This window comes from Nuphar pumila, chromosome 4, assembly GCF_984573655.1.
Source record: "Nuphar pumila chromosome 4, dmNupPumi1.hap1.1, whole genome shotgun sequence".
NCBI classification, from domain to species: domain Eukaryota; kingdom Viridiplantae; phylum Streptophyta; class Magnoliopsida; order Nymphaeales; family Nymphaeaceae; genus Nuphar; species Nuphar pumila.
In genome coordinates, this window is record NC_143252.1 from 37592851 (window position 1) to 37611615 (window position 18765).

Consider the following 18765-nt stretch of genomic DNA (forward strand, 5'->3'; position numbering starts at 1 on the left):
TCAAGCATTTATATATTTTAAGATTGTGCCGGCACATTGGCAGCCAATGGGCCGGGCCATGGGCTTTATCTTCAAACCCGAGCCCGTTAAAACCGGGGCCAAAACCTAGCCGGTTAGTAAAAGGGCCGAGCCTGCTCGATGCCCACACCAATTCACACTTCAAAGAATTCTGTCAGCTGTGGGGCCAACACTATTATATGAAGGGTGATCAGGTGAGCAGCACACCAAAAATGTGCACTCGCATTGCACCTGATCTTCCCTCGCATAGCAGGCACCTGTTCGGCACCTCCCGCGCTTTTTTTCTCTTTTCAGGCAGTGGCAGTGGTGGGGTCCGTCGATGGCCACCGAACAACACCGCATGCTGGCCTCCGTGCGACCCGTCTCCGTCACACCCCTTCATTTCTTTAATCGACCATCGCCTCCCAGTCCTCCCCTCTTCCTCTCTGCAACCTCCGTACGTCTCCCATTGTCCTCTCTGCATTTCTCGATTTCCGCTTCTCTCGTCTCCTTCCTTCCGTTTCGGCATCTGGATTACGTTTTGGTGTAAGTTTCTGGCGTCCCATCTACTCTACCACCCACCATCAAGACGATACGTGGGAGATCGGGCGGTTGAGAAGGTAGGTATCTATCATTTCTCGGTGCTTTCGTCCTCTTGTATGTTTTGATTTTGTTTCGTCTCCATTCATTTCTTCCCAAAACCGATGCTTCTATAGCGTCGGATGAGTTCATACAATCCTTCAGTTGCGTCCTCGAGCCTTAGAAGCGGAACCGACTAATAATCATCAAGGTGAAGCCTCGAGGATCTAAGGAGGCGAAACATATACGGAGGGAACTTCGTGTTCCTGAAATTATAGGAAGTAGTTGAACGGAAGCAGACTTTTTGGGGAAGGATACGAACTGTGTGGTGCATATTACTTGCTCTGCTGAGGGCAAAGGGTGGTGATTGTGTTCATCGTAGACGTGGAAGGGCGAAACAGAGAGTTTTGAACTCCGGAAGGAAGATATCTGACATGTCTCTGTGGGCTTTTATTGCGCGAGTCACATAATTATTAGAAGACCATCCAAACGAAATGCATGGGCTCTTCAATTAGCGATTCCATTGCGGTGATACATCATTCTAGTTTCTTAAAATGATGCGGGGTTTTGGTCTGATGGGAAATGGGGCATTGTCGCTGTGTTGGTGCATTTGAATACAGTTAATTCTTCATCTACCTTTTGCCATGGCATTGTGTTGAAATTCTTTAAAGTTTCAGCTGAAGCTAATTAAACTGTTATTGTCGATCTTAGGCATATGAGTGAGGCAAGTGTATGCATATCTAATTCACGTATGATGTTTGAAGATAAATTCTCTTGAAGAATGTCGCTTCGTGATAAGGAGGTGGATGTGGCTTTTCAGGGGGCAGGGACGAAGGCGTATCCTTTGATTATTTCTTTTAATGCAAAATTTCCGTGTTCATGCTTTGGAGCCTTGCTTTTCTTACTAATCCGTTCTCTCTCTCTCTCTCTCTCTATATATATATATATATATATATATATAGGAATGAAAACCTACCCACTAAAAAACATGCCAAAGCTACACAATGGAAATTTTTTGGTGTTTTTTTTTTCAAAATTATGACTATACAGATGTGTTCAGCATGCTTGATTTACTAGAAATCAACACTTGGTTCATGAAATTTGGATAGAAAAATGGTATTTGGAGCCTCGAAAATTTATGAAAATTATACATCGTTGATTTTTGAAGCATATAAAAACCTATCCATGCATTGGAATCAAATGCTCCAAGAACTGTTATATATATATATATATATATATATATATAGAGAGAGAGAGAGAGAGAGAGAGAGAGAGAGAGAGAGAGAGAGAGAGAGAGAAGTCTGTAATCGGGGATGGGCAAATCACATCTGATTTAGTGTAATCTAGAGCATTAGCAGTGGTCACGAGTGCCACTAATGCTCTGGTGCGAAAATCGTGAATTAGTGGCAGTCGTGACCACTGGTAATTCACGTTTTACGTTTTAAAAAAATGTAGCTGCTGATCCCCGCGGATCAGCGGCGGAGAAGCATCCACTAACAGTGGACACTTTGTACATCCAGTGTTACAGGCCTCTCATATATATATATATATATATATATGTGTGTGTGTGTGTGTGTGTGTGTGTGTGTGTGTGTGTGTGTGTGTGTGTGTGTGTGTGTGTGAAATATGCTAAATGAAACATGTTAAATGTTTTTTCTGGGCCTTTTTATTTTTAAATTCTGACCATACAGATGTGATCTAAGTACTCAATTTTATAGGGATCAGCTCTTGGAGCATTTGATTCCGACACATGGGTGGTTTTTTATAAGGTTTGAAAAATCAATGGTAAAAAATCTTTATAAAATTTTGAGGCTCCAAATATCATTTTTTTTCATTGAAAACACATGTTTTGGGTGCCAATTCCTAGTAAATTGTCCATGCCAAACACATCTACAGGGTCAGAATTGCAAAAGAAGCACTGGAAAAGCCTGAAAACCCATTTCACATGTTTGCATTACTCTCTCTCTCTCTCTCTCTCTATATATATATATATATATATATATATATATATATATATGGTATTTTCTTTCATATAGTTGACAGCGCTTGTACCCTTAACCTTGCTTGTTCTTAGTGGCTTGGAAATTTGGTGTATAGAAAATCTTCAGTTAGTTCCAGTACCTAAATCTTCTCATGGGAAATTCTTTTGTGGAAGCTCATACATAATCTTGAATGTAAGTCATCCGCACTCATCAGCTAAGCTATTCCTTGAGTTTTTATCTCCTCTCTTAAAAATTGTTGCATAATGTGTAACATGATTAAAATTGTTGTTCTTCCACAAATCAGGACAGTTTTCTTTCTATATTTTCTTTCCTTTTTTTTGAGGTGGAATGTTTTGTATCAGCACGGGGCAGGTTGGGATCTACTTTTAAGTCATAATTTTATGTCTCAGTTCTGGTCATTTCCCCACTTTAATCTTATTTTGCCTGATCTTAACAGACAACTTTTCTTAAAAATGGTCTTCCTCATCATGATATTCATTACTGGCTTGGAAAGGATGCCAAAGCGGTGTGTTTCAACTCCCCATTATCATTATCTCCTGAAAACTCAGTTTTTGGTGTTGCTACTGCCTAACAAGTGTTTCTCAATCTGGCAGGATGACTCCATCATGGCATCTGATAAGGCAATTGAACTAGATGCAGCTCTAGGCTACCATGCTGTTCAGTATAGAGAAGTTCAAGGTCACGAAAGTGAAAAATTCTTGTCATATTTTAAACCTTGTATCATACCTCTTGAAGGAGTGTTTTCTTCAAAAACCGGGCGGTCTGACAGTGGAACTTACCAAGTCACCTTGTTTGTGTGCAAAGGAGATCATGTTGTCCGTGTCAATGAAGTATGAATTGCTTAAACAATCAAAGTTTCAGAAAAGCAAAATTTGTTCCGATTTTAGGATCTTCAGATTCTTTTTTTCAAGCTTCATGACTTATCTCGCTAATCATTTGTATTGGATTTGATTTGCATCACAAACAGGTGCCTTGCTCACGGTCTTCCTTGAATCACAATGATGTTTTTATACTGGACACAGAGTCAAAAATATATCTCTTTAGTGGATGCAATTCCATCATACAAGAGCGAGCCAAAGCATTGGAGGTTGTTCAATATATCAAAGATAATAATCACAGTGGAAAATGTGATGTTGCAACAATCGGTTGGTTCAGTTGTAGTTTTTCAGGGTTGTAATATTGTCGGATTCCGTTATACATATATAGATGATCGGAATTATTTGACTGTCTTGTGTAGAGGATGGGAAATTCGTTGGTGATTCAGATGTTGGAGAATTTTGGAGTTTTTTTGGTGGTTATGCTCCCATTACCAAGGCTTCAGCTTGTGTGAATAATGTAGAACCTGAAAGTTCTTCAGTGAAGCTATTTTGGTGAGACTTCGTTATGCTAACCGCACATCTTATTTTGATTCTAGAACAGTCCTGTGTGCAACCACTTGAAGCTTGATCTTGAAAGTTAAACCTTATGAAATGTATATTCTTATTATGTTTTACTTAGACAGGCATGTGTTTTCTTTTCTCACAGGATAACTCATGAAAAAATGTGCCACATTGGAGACAATTTATTAAAGAGAGAATCACTTTGCTCAGACAAATGTTATATGTTAGATTGTGATAGGGAGATTTTTGTTTGGATGGGAAGGAATACCTCACTGACTGAAAGAAAGGAATCTATTATAACTATTGAGGTAAGATAGCATTCTTAATGGATGCATACGTTGTTAAGTTGTTAATTTGGATGTATTCTTACTGAATGTATCAGGAAGTGCCTGTCCAAGCTTTCATACGTTGTCTATATTAAGATTCATATGTAGAAAAGGCATAATGCTGTTATTTTTCACAATGCACATGTTGCGGAAGAGGCGTATAATTATTATTATAGGTGCTTAAATGGGTTGACTAAGTGACAAGGCCAATGCAGGTGGTGGTCCGTCTTCTAGCCTTGTGCTGGTCCAGAGTTCAAGCTAGGCACCGATATGGTTCAGCTAAGCGAGTGCCTAGTCATGATCAGATATGATCTTGCCTAGTTCTCATGGATGCAAGGAAGCCTGACTTGGGTTTAGATCTTTCCTCAAGGCATAATTATGATTTGTCTCCTCTTTATGTCTGAAATAAACAGTAGGGCCAATAATTGCTCCTATGCTTTTCCTATTATGCCTTGAAGGAAAAAACTGATGTTTCTATAGATTCACTAAAAAATATTTAACATGTTTGTGTTTGCTAGAAAAAGATCTGCTAGTAAGCATATTGATATGTTTTAATATGCTTTATAATTATGTTTTGCTTTCACTCTAAAGGTTATCATTGTGATTTCGCATCTTTTTATGTTGAGAAACATTGAAATTGTTCCTATACATTTTTTATACAGAACGCAATTGTCTGTATGTCCTTACTGTAAGATGTTTCCATTACATGTTCTTTTATGTCATAACATCTTCTAGTAAAACATTAATATTTATTGTTTTTATAGTAACATGTAATATATTTTATCAAGCTTTATGATATGTTTTATCTTTTATAAAAATGGATCTTTTATTCAAATAAAAAATAATAGCTGTGCACAACCTTGATGTGTGCAAACCTTTTTCATGTTTCCTTCTTCTTTGCAATCATTTTTATTTTGTCTTCTTGCTTTTCAGGATAGTGTCCGTTCTCAAGGCAGGTCAAAAAGCACCAATGTGACTTTTTTGACAGAAGGTTCTGAGACTGCCAAATTTACATCTTATTTTGATGGTTGGCCTCAAGTTTTGCAAAGCCTGTATGAGGAAGGAAAAGGAAAAGTTGCAGGTAAGTTTCTACATGAGCTACAATTTTATGGATAAAATGGCTTGTTTTTTCAGAGATCTGTTGGACTTGAATATGTGTTTCCTTTGTTCACAGCAATGTTTAAGCAGCATGGCTTTGATGTGAAGGAACTTCCATCAGAAGATTGTGAACCGTGTATAGATTGCACTGGCAGCCTAAAAGTAGGTAATATAAGCAATTTCAACATTATGATAATGACTTGCAGTTTTTGATGCACAAGTTCTTTGCTTGATTTAGGTCTGGCAAGTTACATGTCACACAATTGTCCCTGTTGCTGAAATAGGCAAGCTTTTCAATGGGGACTGTTATATTGTGCAGTACACGTACCTTGGAGATCAAAATGAAGAGAACATATTTTACGCCTGGCTTGGGAAAAACAGCACAGCAGTATGTTATTCTTGCTTTTGAGCAATGCAGTATTTTGAAATTATAGTTTAAAAGCCTGGCAGGTTAACCATGTGATTTTGTGTTAGCTGAGCCAACCCCTGGCCCTTATGTATCTACTTTTACGTTTTCAGTTTTTTAGGTTTAAGCTGCACTGATTAACACCATTTGTGGGTATTGTGATGATAGATATGTGATTTCATTTGTTTGATTTGTACAAGAGCCTAGTGTCATGTTAACCTTCATTAAGATTCTATATTCTAGCTCTTCTAACTACTATTGTTTGCTGTTTAAATTCAAGATAATGTTTGCACATTGAAAGTCTTGATTATTTTACAAATACCACAAGTTCACAATGAGCTTGATGTTGGATAATTTACGCATGGTAGTGATTAGTTGATTGTGATGCTTGATATACTTGTTTAGTGACATAAATATGATGGATCTATTAAGCATGATTTACATTTTTTGATGCTTAGATACTAGTTTCATTACTATGTATCACTTAGCTTTACCTCTCTCTCTCTCTCTATATATATATATATAGAGAGAGAGAGAGTTGATAAAACCTTTCCCAGTCACTGGGTTGTCTTGACCGAGTCCCAAATCAAGACTGAATGAGTTGAGTCGTGAGCCACTGACTCTACGAACTATGCTTTGAATCAGTGTTATTAAAAACACGCCTCATGGCGCAAAAAGCACGCCTCGCCTTAAGGCGAGGGGCTTTATGCCTTGAGGCGCATGTACAAAGTGCAAAAGCCCCGAGGCGTGCCCCTCATACGTCTTGAGGCGCACGCCTCGAGGTGAGGCGCGCCTCAAGCCAAGGCGTACACGTCTCGAATTTTGGAATTTTGTTTATTCTTTGCTTTCTAGGGTCACTCTGAAGCCAATCAGATATTTTACCTATCTGTTCCACAAGAGGCACTTCTGGATGTTGCGTCATCGTTGGCTGAGAATGCTCAAACTGGAAGAGGTTGGAACAAAGTAATAATTGAGAAGCCTTTTGGCTTTGATTTGCAGTCTTCCTTTGTGTTGACATAGTCCCTTCTTTCAAATTTTGAAGAGAAGCAGATATACAGGTCTATATCATGTTGGCTTGTTATTATTTCAAGTGTGCCTATTCATCTTCTCTCTATTAGATTATTGCTTGAATTAACTGGAGCCTTATTAAACAAAAGCTAAAATATATGTAGTATGTTTTCATTCCTTTCCCAACTTATTTCAGAATCGACCATCTACTGGGAAGAAACATCATTGAAAATCTTACCGTTCTGAGATTTTTCAATCTTGTTTTTGAGCCATTGTGGAGTCGAACTTACATACGCAATGTTCAGGTAAAAATTCCTATGCACTAAATTCACTCAATGGATGATATTATAGAGTGTCTTCATCATTATCTCTAAGATCGGGTCTGATCCATAAGAAACCAGGTCTCAAACATAAGCCCAAGAAAAAAAAATTCTTCTGTCGGGGGGGGGGGGGGGCGGGGAACCCCTTGCCCCCCTTTTCTGCAAGGGCAAAAACTCTGAATCAGACTCTACAACTCATCACATACTTGGCAAAATAAAATTTTTAATTATTTTACATTGAAAATTTGAGAATCTTAACCGAAACTCCGGTGAGACCTGGTTTGGTATAAAATTTTATAAACCATACTCAACCCATATAATAATCGAACCTCATGGGTCCAACCTGAATAATTAATCAGAATCCCTTCTTTGCAACCAAACCTTGGCCCTATAAGATCCAATATGGGTCAGGATCGGGTCATACCCAATCCATTGACACCCTTAGTAGCAGGTTCACCAATTCGCAGTCTAATAGACACTCAAAGCAACCACGTTAATGAAGTCATTGAGATTAGTTGCTTCGTTTCACAGAAAATTAATATCACCGTGTCAACTTGTTCAATGTATTCAATTTCGTAGGAGCAATAATCTCTTCTAGAATGTGACGTTAAACCCTTTTAGTGGCAAAATCAAGTCATGCAATTACATGCAGTCACAACCCTATATATATATGGAAATGAAAACATGCATTTTCTAATATATATATATATATATTAACATTTGGTTGTTAATGCTAAAATGCATTTTCTAATTATGACATGATATTGTTAATGCTAATATGCATTTCGTTGTTAATGTTAATTTTTTATTTAATGAATGCTCATGTTTTATTTCTTAGATACTTACATAGATCAAGTTGTTGCATTAATGTTATTTTTACATGTTAATCTCATATTTTTTCAGTATTTATTTGAGATTTTTTTATTTCTTGTTGGTTGTTGCTTCATCAATAAAGAATCTTATTTATTTATAATTTTAGATATTTTTTTATAGTTTTTTTAAGTTTTTAAAAAAAAAACTTTGAGGCTTACACTTTACGCCTCGCCTCAGATTTTGGTGGAGCGCCTCGCTACGCCTCAACGCTTTTCACAACACTGCTTTGAATCATTGTATCATGTAAAAACAATCAGTTCCTATGATTTATGAACTAGGGAGTGAACTGTAAACTGCTTTATTCTTTAAATTTACTCGAATTAGTAGCTGTATGTTATCCATGAATAGCAAAAAGGCACACTCCACACTGTTATACTATATAAGACATCATAGTATAAGAAGTTAAGAACCAATTTTTTCCACAACTATGGCTACAGTGTTCCCTACTTCAGGGTACATGTGGCCCGCATCTCTGTGCCTTCGACTATAGGTCTCCATTATGGTAATTTTCTCCATATCCAACAAACAATGTGACCTGTTACTTGAACACACAAGCGCATGTGCATTTATATGTACATTCATTTGTAATCTGTAGGATGATATTTCACTGCATTTAACTATAACTAGACAAATATAAAGCCAAGAAAAAATGCACATTTCCCTGTGTGTGTGTGTCTCCACAGCAGAAGTGCACACTGCTGCTGCTGCTGTGCGTGTGTTCCTAACTAAGCATGCTACAGTACTAGGACACTTGGCGATCCACAATCCATGACCTGAAATTACTCATGGGCATGTCCTTAGCACAGTGCATCCTTCATGTGTAGTATATAATTTTTATAACTTCACGCCAGAATCCATTCCCAAATAATGAAGATATGGAATCAAACTCAAACGTTGATAAGTGGCACTGGCAACAAGTCGATGAGATGGGAAAAAGAAGGCATGCAAGTTAAGGATATAAGGTTCTCTATGTAGACAAAATTCACTTCAATATGTTATGTTGTGCTGGTTAAGCTTATGATCCTTGAGAGATAAATGGCACTGCTGCTACCACAATGAACAGGGGTAAGGCCAAAATCCTATGTCACATGGGTGCGGGTGCGGGGATTCTGCACTTCCAAAACACCCGGGTGCGGGGGTGCGACAGGGGCAAAAATGTAATATATATATATATATATATATATATATATATATATATATAAATAAATAAAGGGGGTCAGGGGAATAGGCGGGTTTTTTTTTTTTTGCAGCTGTCAGCTGCTGTCAGCACAGCTGCTGTCAGGAGCTGAGAGACAGCTGCTGTCAGCACAGCTGCTGACAGACAGCTGCTGTCAGCAGCTGTCAGCAGCTGTCAGCACAGCTGCTGACAGCATTAATGGACCTTAATGATCCTGTCAGCTGCATAATTTTTAAAAAAAAAAAAATCGTAAGCCCATTTGGGCAATTTTTTTTTTTTTAAAATGGACCGTAATGATCCTGGGTGCGGTCAACGCACCCAGGATCGGGTTGACCGCACCCGCACCCGCGTCGAGTCGCGTCGACGCGGGTGCGGCACCCTCCTAGCCGAATCCCTGTGACATAGCCAAAATCTGATTACCCTTGCATCCATCTTCCCCAAAAATAGTTTTCTTCTTTGCCTTGCGCATCCTTGCAATGGTTCTTCTTTTCCATACTTTGATTGGCTGTTTTTCTTTTCCGATCAATTTCATCTTTTTAGCTGGAACATTGAAAATTGCTGTGTTAGATTCCTTGATTATTGTCTTGTGGCCTTGTCTGAAAACTACAAATGCAGTATTAGTGTGGGTTTCTGTATTGCAACTGGATCAACAAGAGCTCATGTTTATCTGTGTGCAGCTGCATCTTCAATTCTTTTAATCCAAATAATGCAAAGAGGATGCTGTTGGACTAGATATATGTTAAGAAGCTAACATAGGTTTAACCAATTACAATGTAGAAGCTGCGTGGTGCACATGAAAAACCACAGCAGCCGTTATCTCTGAGTTTTGAGTACTTGTGATATTTTTGCAAGGAGTTCAAGAGAGATTTATTAAAGGCAGTTTACAGTGAGAAATTAAAAAATATTGATACTTCGGATTTCTCACAGTTGAATTAGTATGGGACAAAAGATTTAAATGGCCAACTCATCAGTCGTACCCTCAAATAAAGAAATCTCAGCTGTCATGGATCTCCAAAACCATGACTCAGAAAATTTTCAATTGCCTATTCATGAGCTTTCTTGAATGAATGTAGACCTTATCCTCTTCTTACTGTATGTTTTTCACCCAATGCTATTTTTACACTTTTAATAACATAATGTTTTCTTTATCTACAGTATGCTTCATCCTAGCAATCATGTATGCATGTAATAAGCTTTTTCCACTTGTACATACTGGTTGAGATAATTTCTAATGCATATTGCATGGGCTAGCTTATTATGTTTCTCAAAGCATCAAGTGGAATATTTATGAACTTTCAGTGGCACTAAAAGCTTTGGTATTTTCACATATGCTCTCCTCAAAACTTTTGCGTATGTATTTTGACACTAACCGAATTACATATCCATATCTGGGCAGCATCAACAAGGCAATTTCTTGGAAGAATTTTAAAACATTTTCTTTTTCTCAACAAAATCTCAGCAATATTTAAGTATTAAATAAATAAATAAATAGATTTGAGAACTCAGAAAAAAATAAAATATTTTGATTTTATTACATAAGATTCATGGGAATCCTGAGAATTATTGGATTTTCTCGTCTTTTAATTATATGAGTAAATTCTGAAGTTACTTATTTTAGACTTCTTATTAGTAATCTCATACATTTCTTTTCTAAAAGCTTAGAATGTAATAAGAAAACAACTATTTTGTTGCTTAACCCTATAGTTATTTTGTGCCTGTTAATTAAATAGTGATTTATGTAGATATCAGAAAATTTAGTGTAAAAATTAATATTCTTTCAGCAATTTCAATTTTAATATGTTGCTGATGTTCCATCATTTAGTCTTTTCTAAGGCCATATCCATATCAAGCAATGTTTACAATTAAAAATGTTATATGATAGTTTTATAATTAATATGGTCAGAGTCCTTTATTAAGCTAAATATAGAATGAACTAAATTAAATAGAATGCGATGTAGTTAATGACAATAGCCATAAGACCCTGATTGGAGCCTAAAAGATCTGACCCAAATCGAAGCACTGTTTCTTCCCTAGTGAAAAACCTGGCTCCACCACTAGGGAGCTCTGCTGTTGAAAGGTCGGATCTAACGCCTAAAATGTGTATAAGACTAAATTATGGATATTAATGTGGAGGTCTACTACATGAGGGAACGTTGAGGCCACTTGTTCCTTTGTGTTCCTGTCTACACTAGTGAACAGATAACATTCTGTATAACTGGAAGTTGAAAGTTCAGCTCATTAATCTCATGATCACATGCTGCCACACATATATCCTGTTAAATCCTCGATTCTGTACTAAATGGCTAGTATGTGTAATTATATATAACCTACAGGATCCAATCGCAAAATTGAATCTAGATTGGATAGGAGGAGGAAGACTCAGCCCAATGTTAGTCGGATAGTTTCAGCCTTAGAAAATAGGATCCACGATTCTAGTAGTTCACCTGGTCATGGAGAGAATATGGAGCTACCTGGTCTTCAGATGGAGAAACCTGTGGGACCAGGCTCTGGTCGTCCCTCTAAGGAGAGGAAAATAGTGGAAGTGTTGCAAAACACAAGTACGGCTGTCAACTATGTCACATGGGTGAGGGTGCGGGGGTGCGGCAAAAAAAAAAATATATATATATATAATTTTTAAGTTTTAACAGTTAACAACATTAACACTAATGAAATAAAAAACAGTTATCGCAATATCATCAAATCAATTCATCATCATGCATGCAATAAATCAAATTAACAATCTACAATTTTATTCTACGTCATAAAAACCAACACCACAATTATAAAAACAATCAAATAAGTAAAGCAGAAAAGAAATAAATTATATAGTATACTAACAAAAAATGCATAATTACATACCAAAAGTATATCCTACACAATGTATATGACGATGAGGTAATGAATCCTAATAATTTTCTTCTTCGTCATCAAATGCATTGTAAGAAGGAAGATTGAGCTCAGATAAATCAGTGTTTGTAATGTTGAAATCATGCTCTCCCTCTAAGTCACACTCTTTTGGGTTTACATCCCAAAATTTGGATGATCCTTGTCTGCGTTACAAACCCAATTTGAAAATGTTAAATACAAGTATATTTAAATGAAAAAACTAAAAAATAGTTAAATAACTAAGAGATCAAATTAGTACCTGTATTCATCATTGGTTCGCGAAATTAGTCAAAGATTTGAATGAACATATACTAAATCCTCTGCACGCTTGCTGGTGAGTTTATTTCTCTTTATGTTGTGGATTTAAGAATATGTGCTCCAATTTCTTTCACAACATGATGAACTAGCAGACTGAGATAACAATCTCAATGCAAGACATTGGAGAAGAGGTGTTTCTGATCCAAATATTGACCACCATGTAATAGGATCTATATTATCATCCTTTCTCGCGAGTAATGTTTGTCTGTATAATCTTGAAGATGCAAAATTTTCAAACTCTTGTGTGACTTGATTTAGAATATGTGATTCTGGATAAAGTCATGTCATACACATATTTCTATGCCTTGATAGCTCTGTGTCTAAATTTAGAGGGACACGACCAATACCACCTTCCTGCCACTTTTTTGCATAATATTTTGGATTAAGAGAATGTGACATGCAATGCAAATGAGTGTTGCTCTTATCTCATCTTCTGACTAAAACTGAATGAATATGGTTAAAAAGTTCTAAATCATTTAATGCAGGATTTTTCCTTCATGCTTGAAAACTACAACTTGTATTTTTTCAATCATATTATCCCACATTTCATAAACTTTGTGAAGCATGGGCTCATCTTTATCAACTTCTCCCAACATTTCCCAAATAGGTTGAGTAAAATAAAGAAAATATACGACCATGTCCCAAAACTCATCATCAACAATACAACAACAACAACAACAACTACGCCTTCATCCCAAAACAATTGGGGTCAGCGATATGAACCAAAAAAGAAATTCATTTTGGGTCTTCCACATGAATCCTTATCCTCCAATCATTTCTATCCAATGCCATGTCCTCGGTGAGGTTCAAAGCATTCATATCCTTTCCTATCATCTCCATCCAAGTCTTCCTAGGCCTACCCCGACCTCTTTTAACTAATATATTTTCCCATTTCTCCAACCTTCTAACTGGAGCATCATTAGGCCTTCGCCGAATATGTCCAAACCACCGTAAACGATTCTCTCGCATCTTATTATCAATGGGTGCAACACCTACCTTCTTACGTATCTCTTCGTTCCGAATCTTATCTTTTATTGTATTTCCACACATCCATCTAAGCATCCGCATCTCAGCTACACTCATTTTTTGAATATGATGTCTCTTGGCAGCCCAACATTCCGTACCATATAGTAAAGTGGGTCTAATAGTCGTCCTATAAAACTTTCCCTTCAACCGCAATGGCATTCTACGATCGCACAGCACTCCAGTAGCACTTTTCCATTTCATCCACCCAACCTTTATCCTATGATTTACATCTCCATCAATTTCTCCATACTTTTGAATGATGGATCCCAAATATTTGAAATAATCATTCACCGGTATATCTTGCTCACCAAGCTTCACTACACTCCCATCACTACTTCGTTGCTTACTAAACCGACATTCCATATATTCAGTCTTACTCTTACTCAACTTAAAACCTCTAGCTTCCAATGTCTGTCTCCATAATTCTAACTTAGCATTAACCCCAGCTCTAGACTCATCAATCAAAACAATATCATCAGCAAACAACATACACCACGGTACATTTTCTTGAATTGATCTCGTAAGCTCATCCATCACTATCGCAAATAGGAAAGGGCTTAAAGCAGATCCTTGATGTAACCCAACCGTTATCGGAAAATTGGTTGTCACCCCTCCACAAGTGCGGACATTGGTTACTACTCCTTCATACATATCTTTAATTATACTAATGTACTTGAGAGAAACACCTTTCTTCATCATTGTCCACCAGAGAACGTCCCTAGGTACTCTATCGTATGCCTTCTCTAAATCAATAAAAACCATATGCAAATCTTTGTTCCTCTCTCTATATCTTTCAATAAGTTGTCTAAGAAGATGTATAGCTTCCATAGTTGATCTTCCAGGCATAAAACCAAATTGATTCTCCGATATCATGACAACCTTCCTCAACCTAGACTCAATCACCCTCTCCCAAAGTTTCATAGTATGACTCATGAGTTTTATACCACGATAGTTTGTGCAATCTTGTATATCACCCTTATTCTTATATAAAGGCACCACAGTACTCTTCCTCCACTCATTAGGCATCTTATTTGTTCGCCAAATCAAGTTAAAAAGATTTGTCAACCATTCTAAACCTTTCTCTCCCAAGCATTTCCAAGCCTCGATAGGTATACCATCTGGGCCAACTGCCCTTCTTGATTTCATTTTCTTCAAAGCCTCTGCAATTTCTTTCTTTTGAATCTTGCGCATGAAGTCACGATTTATCTCATGAAAAGGAATGGAGAAGTCTCCAAGATCTTGAGCATGACTATCATTAAATAGCTTATCAAAATAATCTTTCCATCTCTCCTTAATCTCCTCATCTTTGACTAAAACCCTTTGCGTTTCATCTTTGATACATCTAACCATACCCAAATCCTTCGATTTCCTATCTCTCATCTTTGCAAGCCTATAAATATCCTTCTCGCCTTCTTTGGTATCCAACTTGTCATAAACCTCCTTATATACCTTAGCCCTCGCGTTTCGAACAACTTTTTTAGCTTCCTTCTTTGCTATCATATACTTCTCCAAATTCTCACTATCACGACTCTTACTTAGATTTCTATAACACTCTCTTTTAACCTTAATAGCTAATTTGACATCCTCGTTCCACCATGATGTATCCTTACCTAGTGGTGCACCGCCTTTAGACTCACCCAATACCTCCTTAGCTACTTTTCTCATACCACCCGCTATCTTATTTCACATTGATTCTGAATCCTCCTCGAGACACCAATCAACTTCCTTAACTACCTGCTCTACAAACATTCCTTGTTTAGCTCCTTTCAGTGCCCACCACTTAATTCTAGGATCTATCCTATGTCTATCCCTTTTGCGGCATTGTCTAATTCTAAGATCTAAAATTAAGACTCTATGTTGTGTAGCTACACTTTCTCCTGGTATAACCTTACAATCGATGCAACAACCCCTATCTCTCTTTCTAAGTAGGAAAAAATCTATCTGACTCGTATTAACCCCACTTTTAAATGTTACTAGGTGAGACTCCCTCTTCCTAAACCAAGTGTTTGCTAAGATCATATCATAGGACAAACAAAAATCTAAAATCCTTTCTCCACTTTCATTTCTTTCTCCTATACCATAGCCTCCATGGATATTCTCAAATCCATCCCTACTAATGCCTACATGTCCATTAAGGTCACCGCCGATGAAAAGCTTTTCTCCATAAGATGTCTCTTGTACTACTCCATCTAAATCTTCCCAAAATTGATGCTTAATGGAATCATCTAAACCTACTTGAGGTGCATAAACACTAATAATATTAATAATATCCGTACCTAATACTAATTTAATAAGTAAAATTCTATCACCCTTCCTACGGACCTCAACTACATTATCTATAAACTGACGACTCATAACAATCCCTACTCCATTCCTATTCCTATTTATTCCTGTATACCAAATCTTATATCCCCAAGGTTCTATCACTTTAGCTTTCTCACCTACCCATTTGGTCTCTTGAAGACATAAAATATCAATCTTTCTCCTACACATAACATCTACTAACTCTACCAACTTACCAGTTAAAGACCCTATGTTCCAAGTGGCTAACCTAATTTTATGGTCTTGGACTAACTTCTTTACCCCCACCCGTCCAACAAAGTGAGGGAACCCTTGCCTATTTGACACCACACCCGGGCGCCGGTGTGACGCGTCGCTTCCGGGCGACGACCTAGCAACCCTTGCACATTTATCACTGCCTTCGGGCCTAGAGAGTACAGCGCGTCGCTCAGTAGGGAACGCCCCAACGAAATTCTCATATTGGTTCATTTTCATAGGATATGACAAAGTTTTTATGCTGGCTGTCACAGGCCTACCGCAACCCTCCTCCTTTATCCGGGCTTGGGACCGGCAGTGTATAACTACACAGGCGGAGTTAAAACTCATCATCAACAATAAATTTCTTAATTTCTTGAGCCTTGACATCATCATCAGCACGATAGAATGTCCAATTCTCATCAGTCACCATGCTAACAAAAGCATTCTTCATTTTCTTAATCACCTTCACCATCACAATGATGGACGCAAAACGTGTTTCAGTGACCTTCAACAATTTCAGGTCAGAATGCTTATTAAATATAGCATTAGCATGATAATGGTTGACAACAAAATTCTTAATGCTTTTGACATTTTTTTAAATTCTTCAATCCATGAACATAGAGCATATGTTGGTGAATTTTCTTCTTTGGGGTTGCAGATGCTCTTGAGGGCCAAATTCAAGCCATGCGCTACACATGGAGTCTAAAAAATATGAGGATATTTACTTTCCAAACTCAATGTTGCACTTTTACAAACTAGAGCATTGTCTGTGATGATTTGTACTACTTTCTGATCACTCACTTCTTTTATTACTTCTATAAACAACTCTTTCAAATACTCAACATTTTTATATTCTGCTGATGCATCAACTGCTTTAAAAAATACTGGGTCGCTAAGCGAAGAAGCAATGAAATTGATTAGTGGACGCCTTTGAATATTTGTCCACCTATCAGAAACAATAAAAACTCTATTTTGCTCCCATGAATATTTTTTAATTTTTAGCAATCTCTTAACATTTGCCATCTTTTCTGCAAGAAGTGTGGTTCGTATTTTTTCTGAGCTCGGAGGTACATAGCCACTCAAATTACAATTTGCCAAAGAAGTAACTAAATACTTTCAATAAAAATACCTCATTACTTTTCTATCTATCTCCTCCCTTCCATATGTATTGAATGATGCTTGTATCGTTCCTTTTCTTCTACCTCCTACATTCACTTTTCTTTTCTTTTTCAGCATCTTCTTGGTGGCTTAAAAATGACACACTAATTGCCCAAGAATCACTCATTGTCTTCCTCTTCTCATATTCTTCTTGTATTTTCTTGTATTGGTTTTGCATTGCTTCATCAACTCTTTTGCATCCTGAAATGCCATGTCCTGGTATCTTCAACAAATGAGCCTTAACTCTTGTGTAACACCCAACAAAATCTTTCACATAGCATGCATCGAAATCTCTTATTTCCACTACTTCCTTCTCCAGTTTTTGCATGCTTATCTACATGTACCCATAGTGGCCCCATATCATCCCACTACAATTATCAGCAACAGTAGCAGCAGAACCAGAACTCACATGTGGGGACGAGGATGACGCAAATACTTTTCTTTTATCCATCATTTTTGTCCTGAAAACACAAAAAAAAAAATTATATTAAAATCAATTATGCACACAATCAAGATTTATAATATTGAGTGCAAAGGCAATAACATATACAATAAGTTCTAAAAAATATAGTAGTAGTATATATAAATAAATACTGAAAGGTATAAGAAAAATATATAACATTCAGTGTACTCAAAATAAGAAAGAACTCATTAACCATTACCTGCTTTATTATAATTATAGAGTTAACTAAACAATGCATATATAGGACCACCTGCATTTGATTAAAATTGTCGATCCTAAATATCGATAATATTCTTCAGGAATAAAATATTTTTTAGAACCACAATATTTACCTTTTCTTTTTCTTTTCTTTTTCTAAAAAATATGTTTCGACTCAATCTGACACTGTAGATATAATCTACATGTTTTATTTAGTGAATATCGGCCCTTAGGTCAAATTTGTTTTTGACAAAAACTAAATTTTTTAAGCCAAAAAAATTGCAGCTGTTGAATTCTTGATTACTGAAAAAACCTATTTAGATATAAAAAATCTGTTGATCGAAGAGCTAATCTTCACTGGATGACACCCCTCCCTCGCAACTCGAGCGCGGGTTGCATCCCTCCCCAACCTCTGAGAGAGGGAACGGGGAGGGAAAACGACGTCCCTCCCCCAACTTAGAGCGCAGGGGGCCCCTCCTCGACATTCTAAGAGGGAGGGGGTTGCATCCCTCCCCAACCTCTGAGAGAGGGAACGGGGAGGGGAAACGACGTTCCTCTCCCAACTTAGAGCGCAGGGGGCCCCTCCCCGACATTCTAAGAGGGAGAGAGGGAAGTCGGAAAGGAGAGCAGAGGGAGTCGAGTGAGAGAGAGTACCTGAGGAGGAGAGGTCCGGCGGAGCGGTCGTCGGCGGCGGTGGGGTCCGGTGAAGAGGTCGATCAGCTTCAGGAGGAGAGGAAGGGAGTATTAGGGCAAAAAAAATTGCCCTAATCCTCCACTTCACAACCCTTTTCATCAGGCAATTTTTTTTTAAAGTCTAAAAACTGGATAAAAATGACCCTGGGTGCATTGACCGCACCCAGGGTCAGGTTGACCGCACTGGGTGTTGCACCTGCATCGCGTCGCGTCGACGCGGGTGCGGCACCTGGTTGGCCGAATCCCTGTGACTTAGGCTGTCAACAAGTCGTGTTTGTTTCTGAGACCCGACCTGACCCAGGGTCTATATTACCGGGTT

General features: G+C 37.6%; 1 protein-coding gene across 1 annotated transcript in view; it reads left to right on the forward strand.

Moving 5' to 3' along the window:
• The first annotated feature begins 499 nt into the window (after positions 1 to 499).
• The window catches only part of VLN1 (villin-like 1), a 32245-nt gene continuing 13979 nt past the window's right edge, over positions 500 to 18765 (forward strand). The window contains exons 1-11 of the mRNA XM_090004977.1: positions 500 to 617; positions 1341 to 1413; positions 2651 to 2750; positions 3016 to 3084; positions 3173 to 3409; positions 3547 to 3724; positions 3817 to 3949; positions 4104 to 4266; positions 5218 to 5365; positions 5459 to 5544; positions 5621 to 5770. Of these exons, the coding sequence (XP_089861103.1) occupies positions 1358 to 1413; positions 2651 to 2750; positions 3016 to 3084; positions 3173 to 3409; positions 3547 to 3724; positions 3817 to 3949; positions 4104 to 4266; positions 5218 to 5365; positions 5459 to 5544; positions 5621 to 5770 (1320 nt within the window). The 5' untranslated portion in view covers positions 500 to 617; positions 1341 to 1357. The remainder of the gene's footprint in view (positions 618 to 1340; positions 1414 to 2650; positions 2751 to 3015; positions 3085 to 3172; positions 3410 to 3546; positions 3725 to 3816; positions 3950 to 4103; positions 4267 to 5217; positions 5366 to 5458; positions 5545 to 5620; positions 5771 to 18765) is intronic.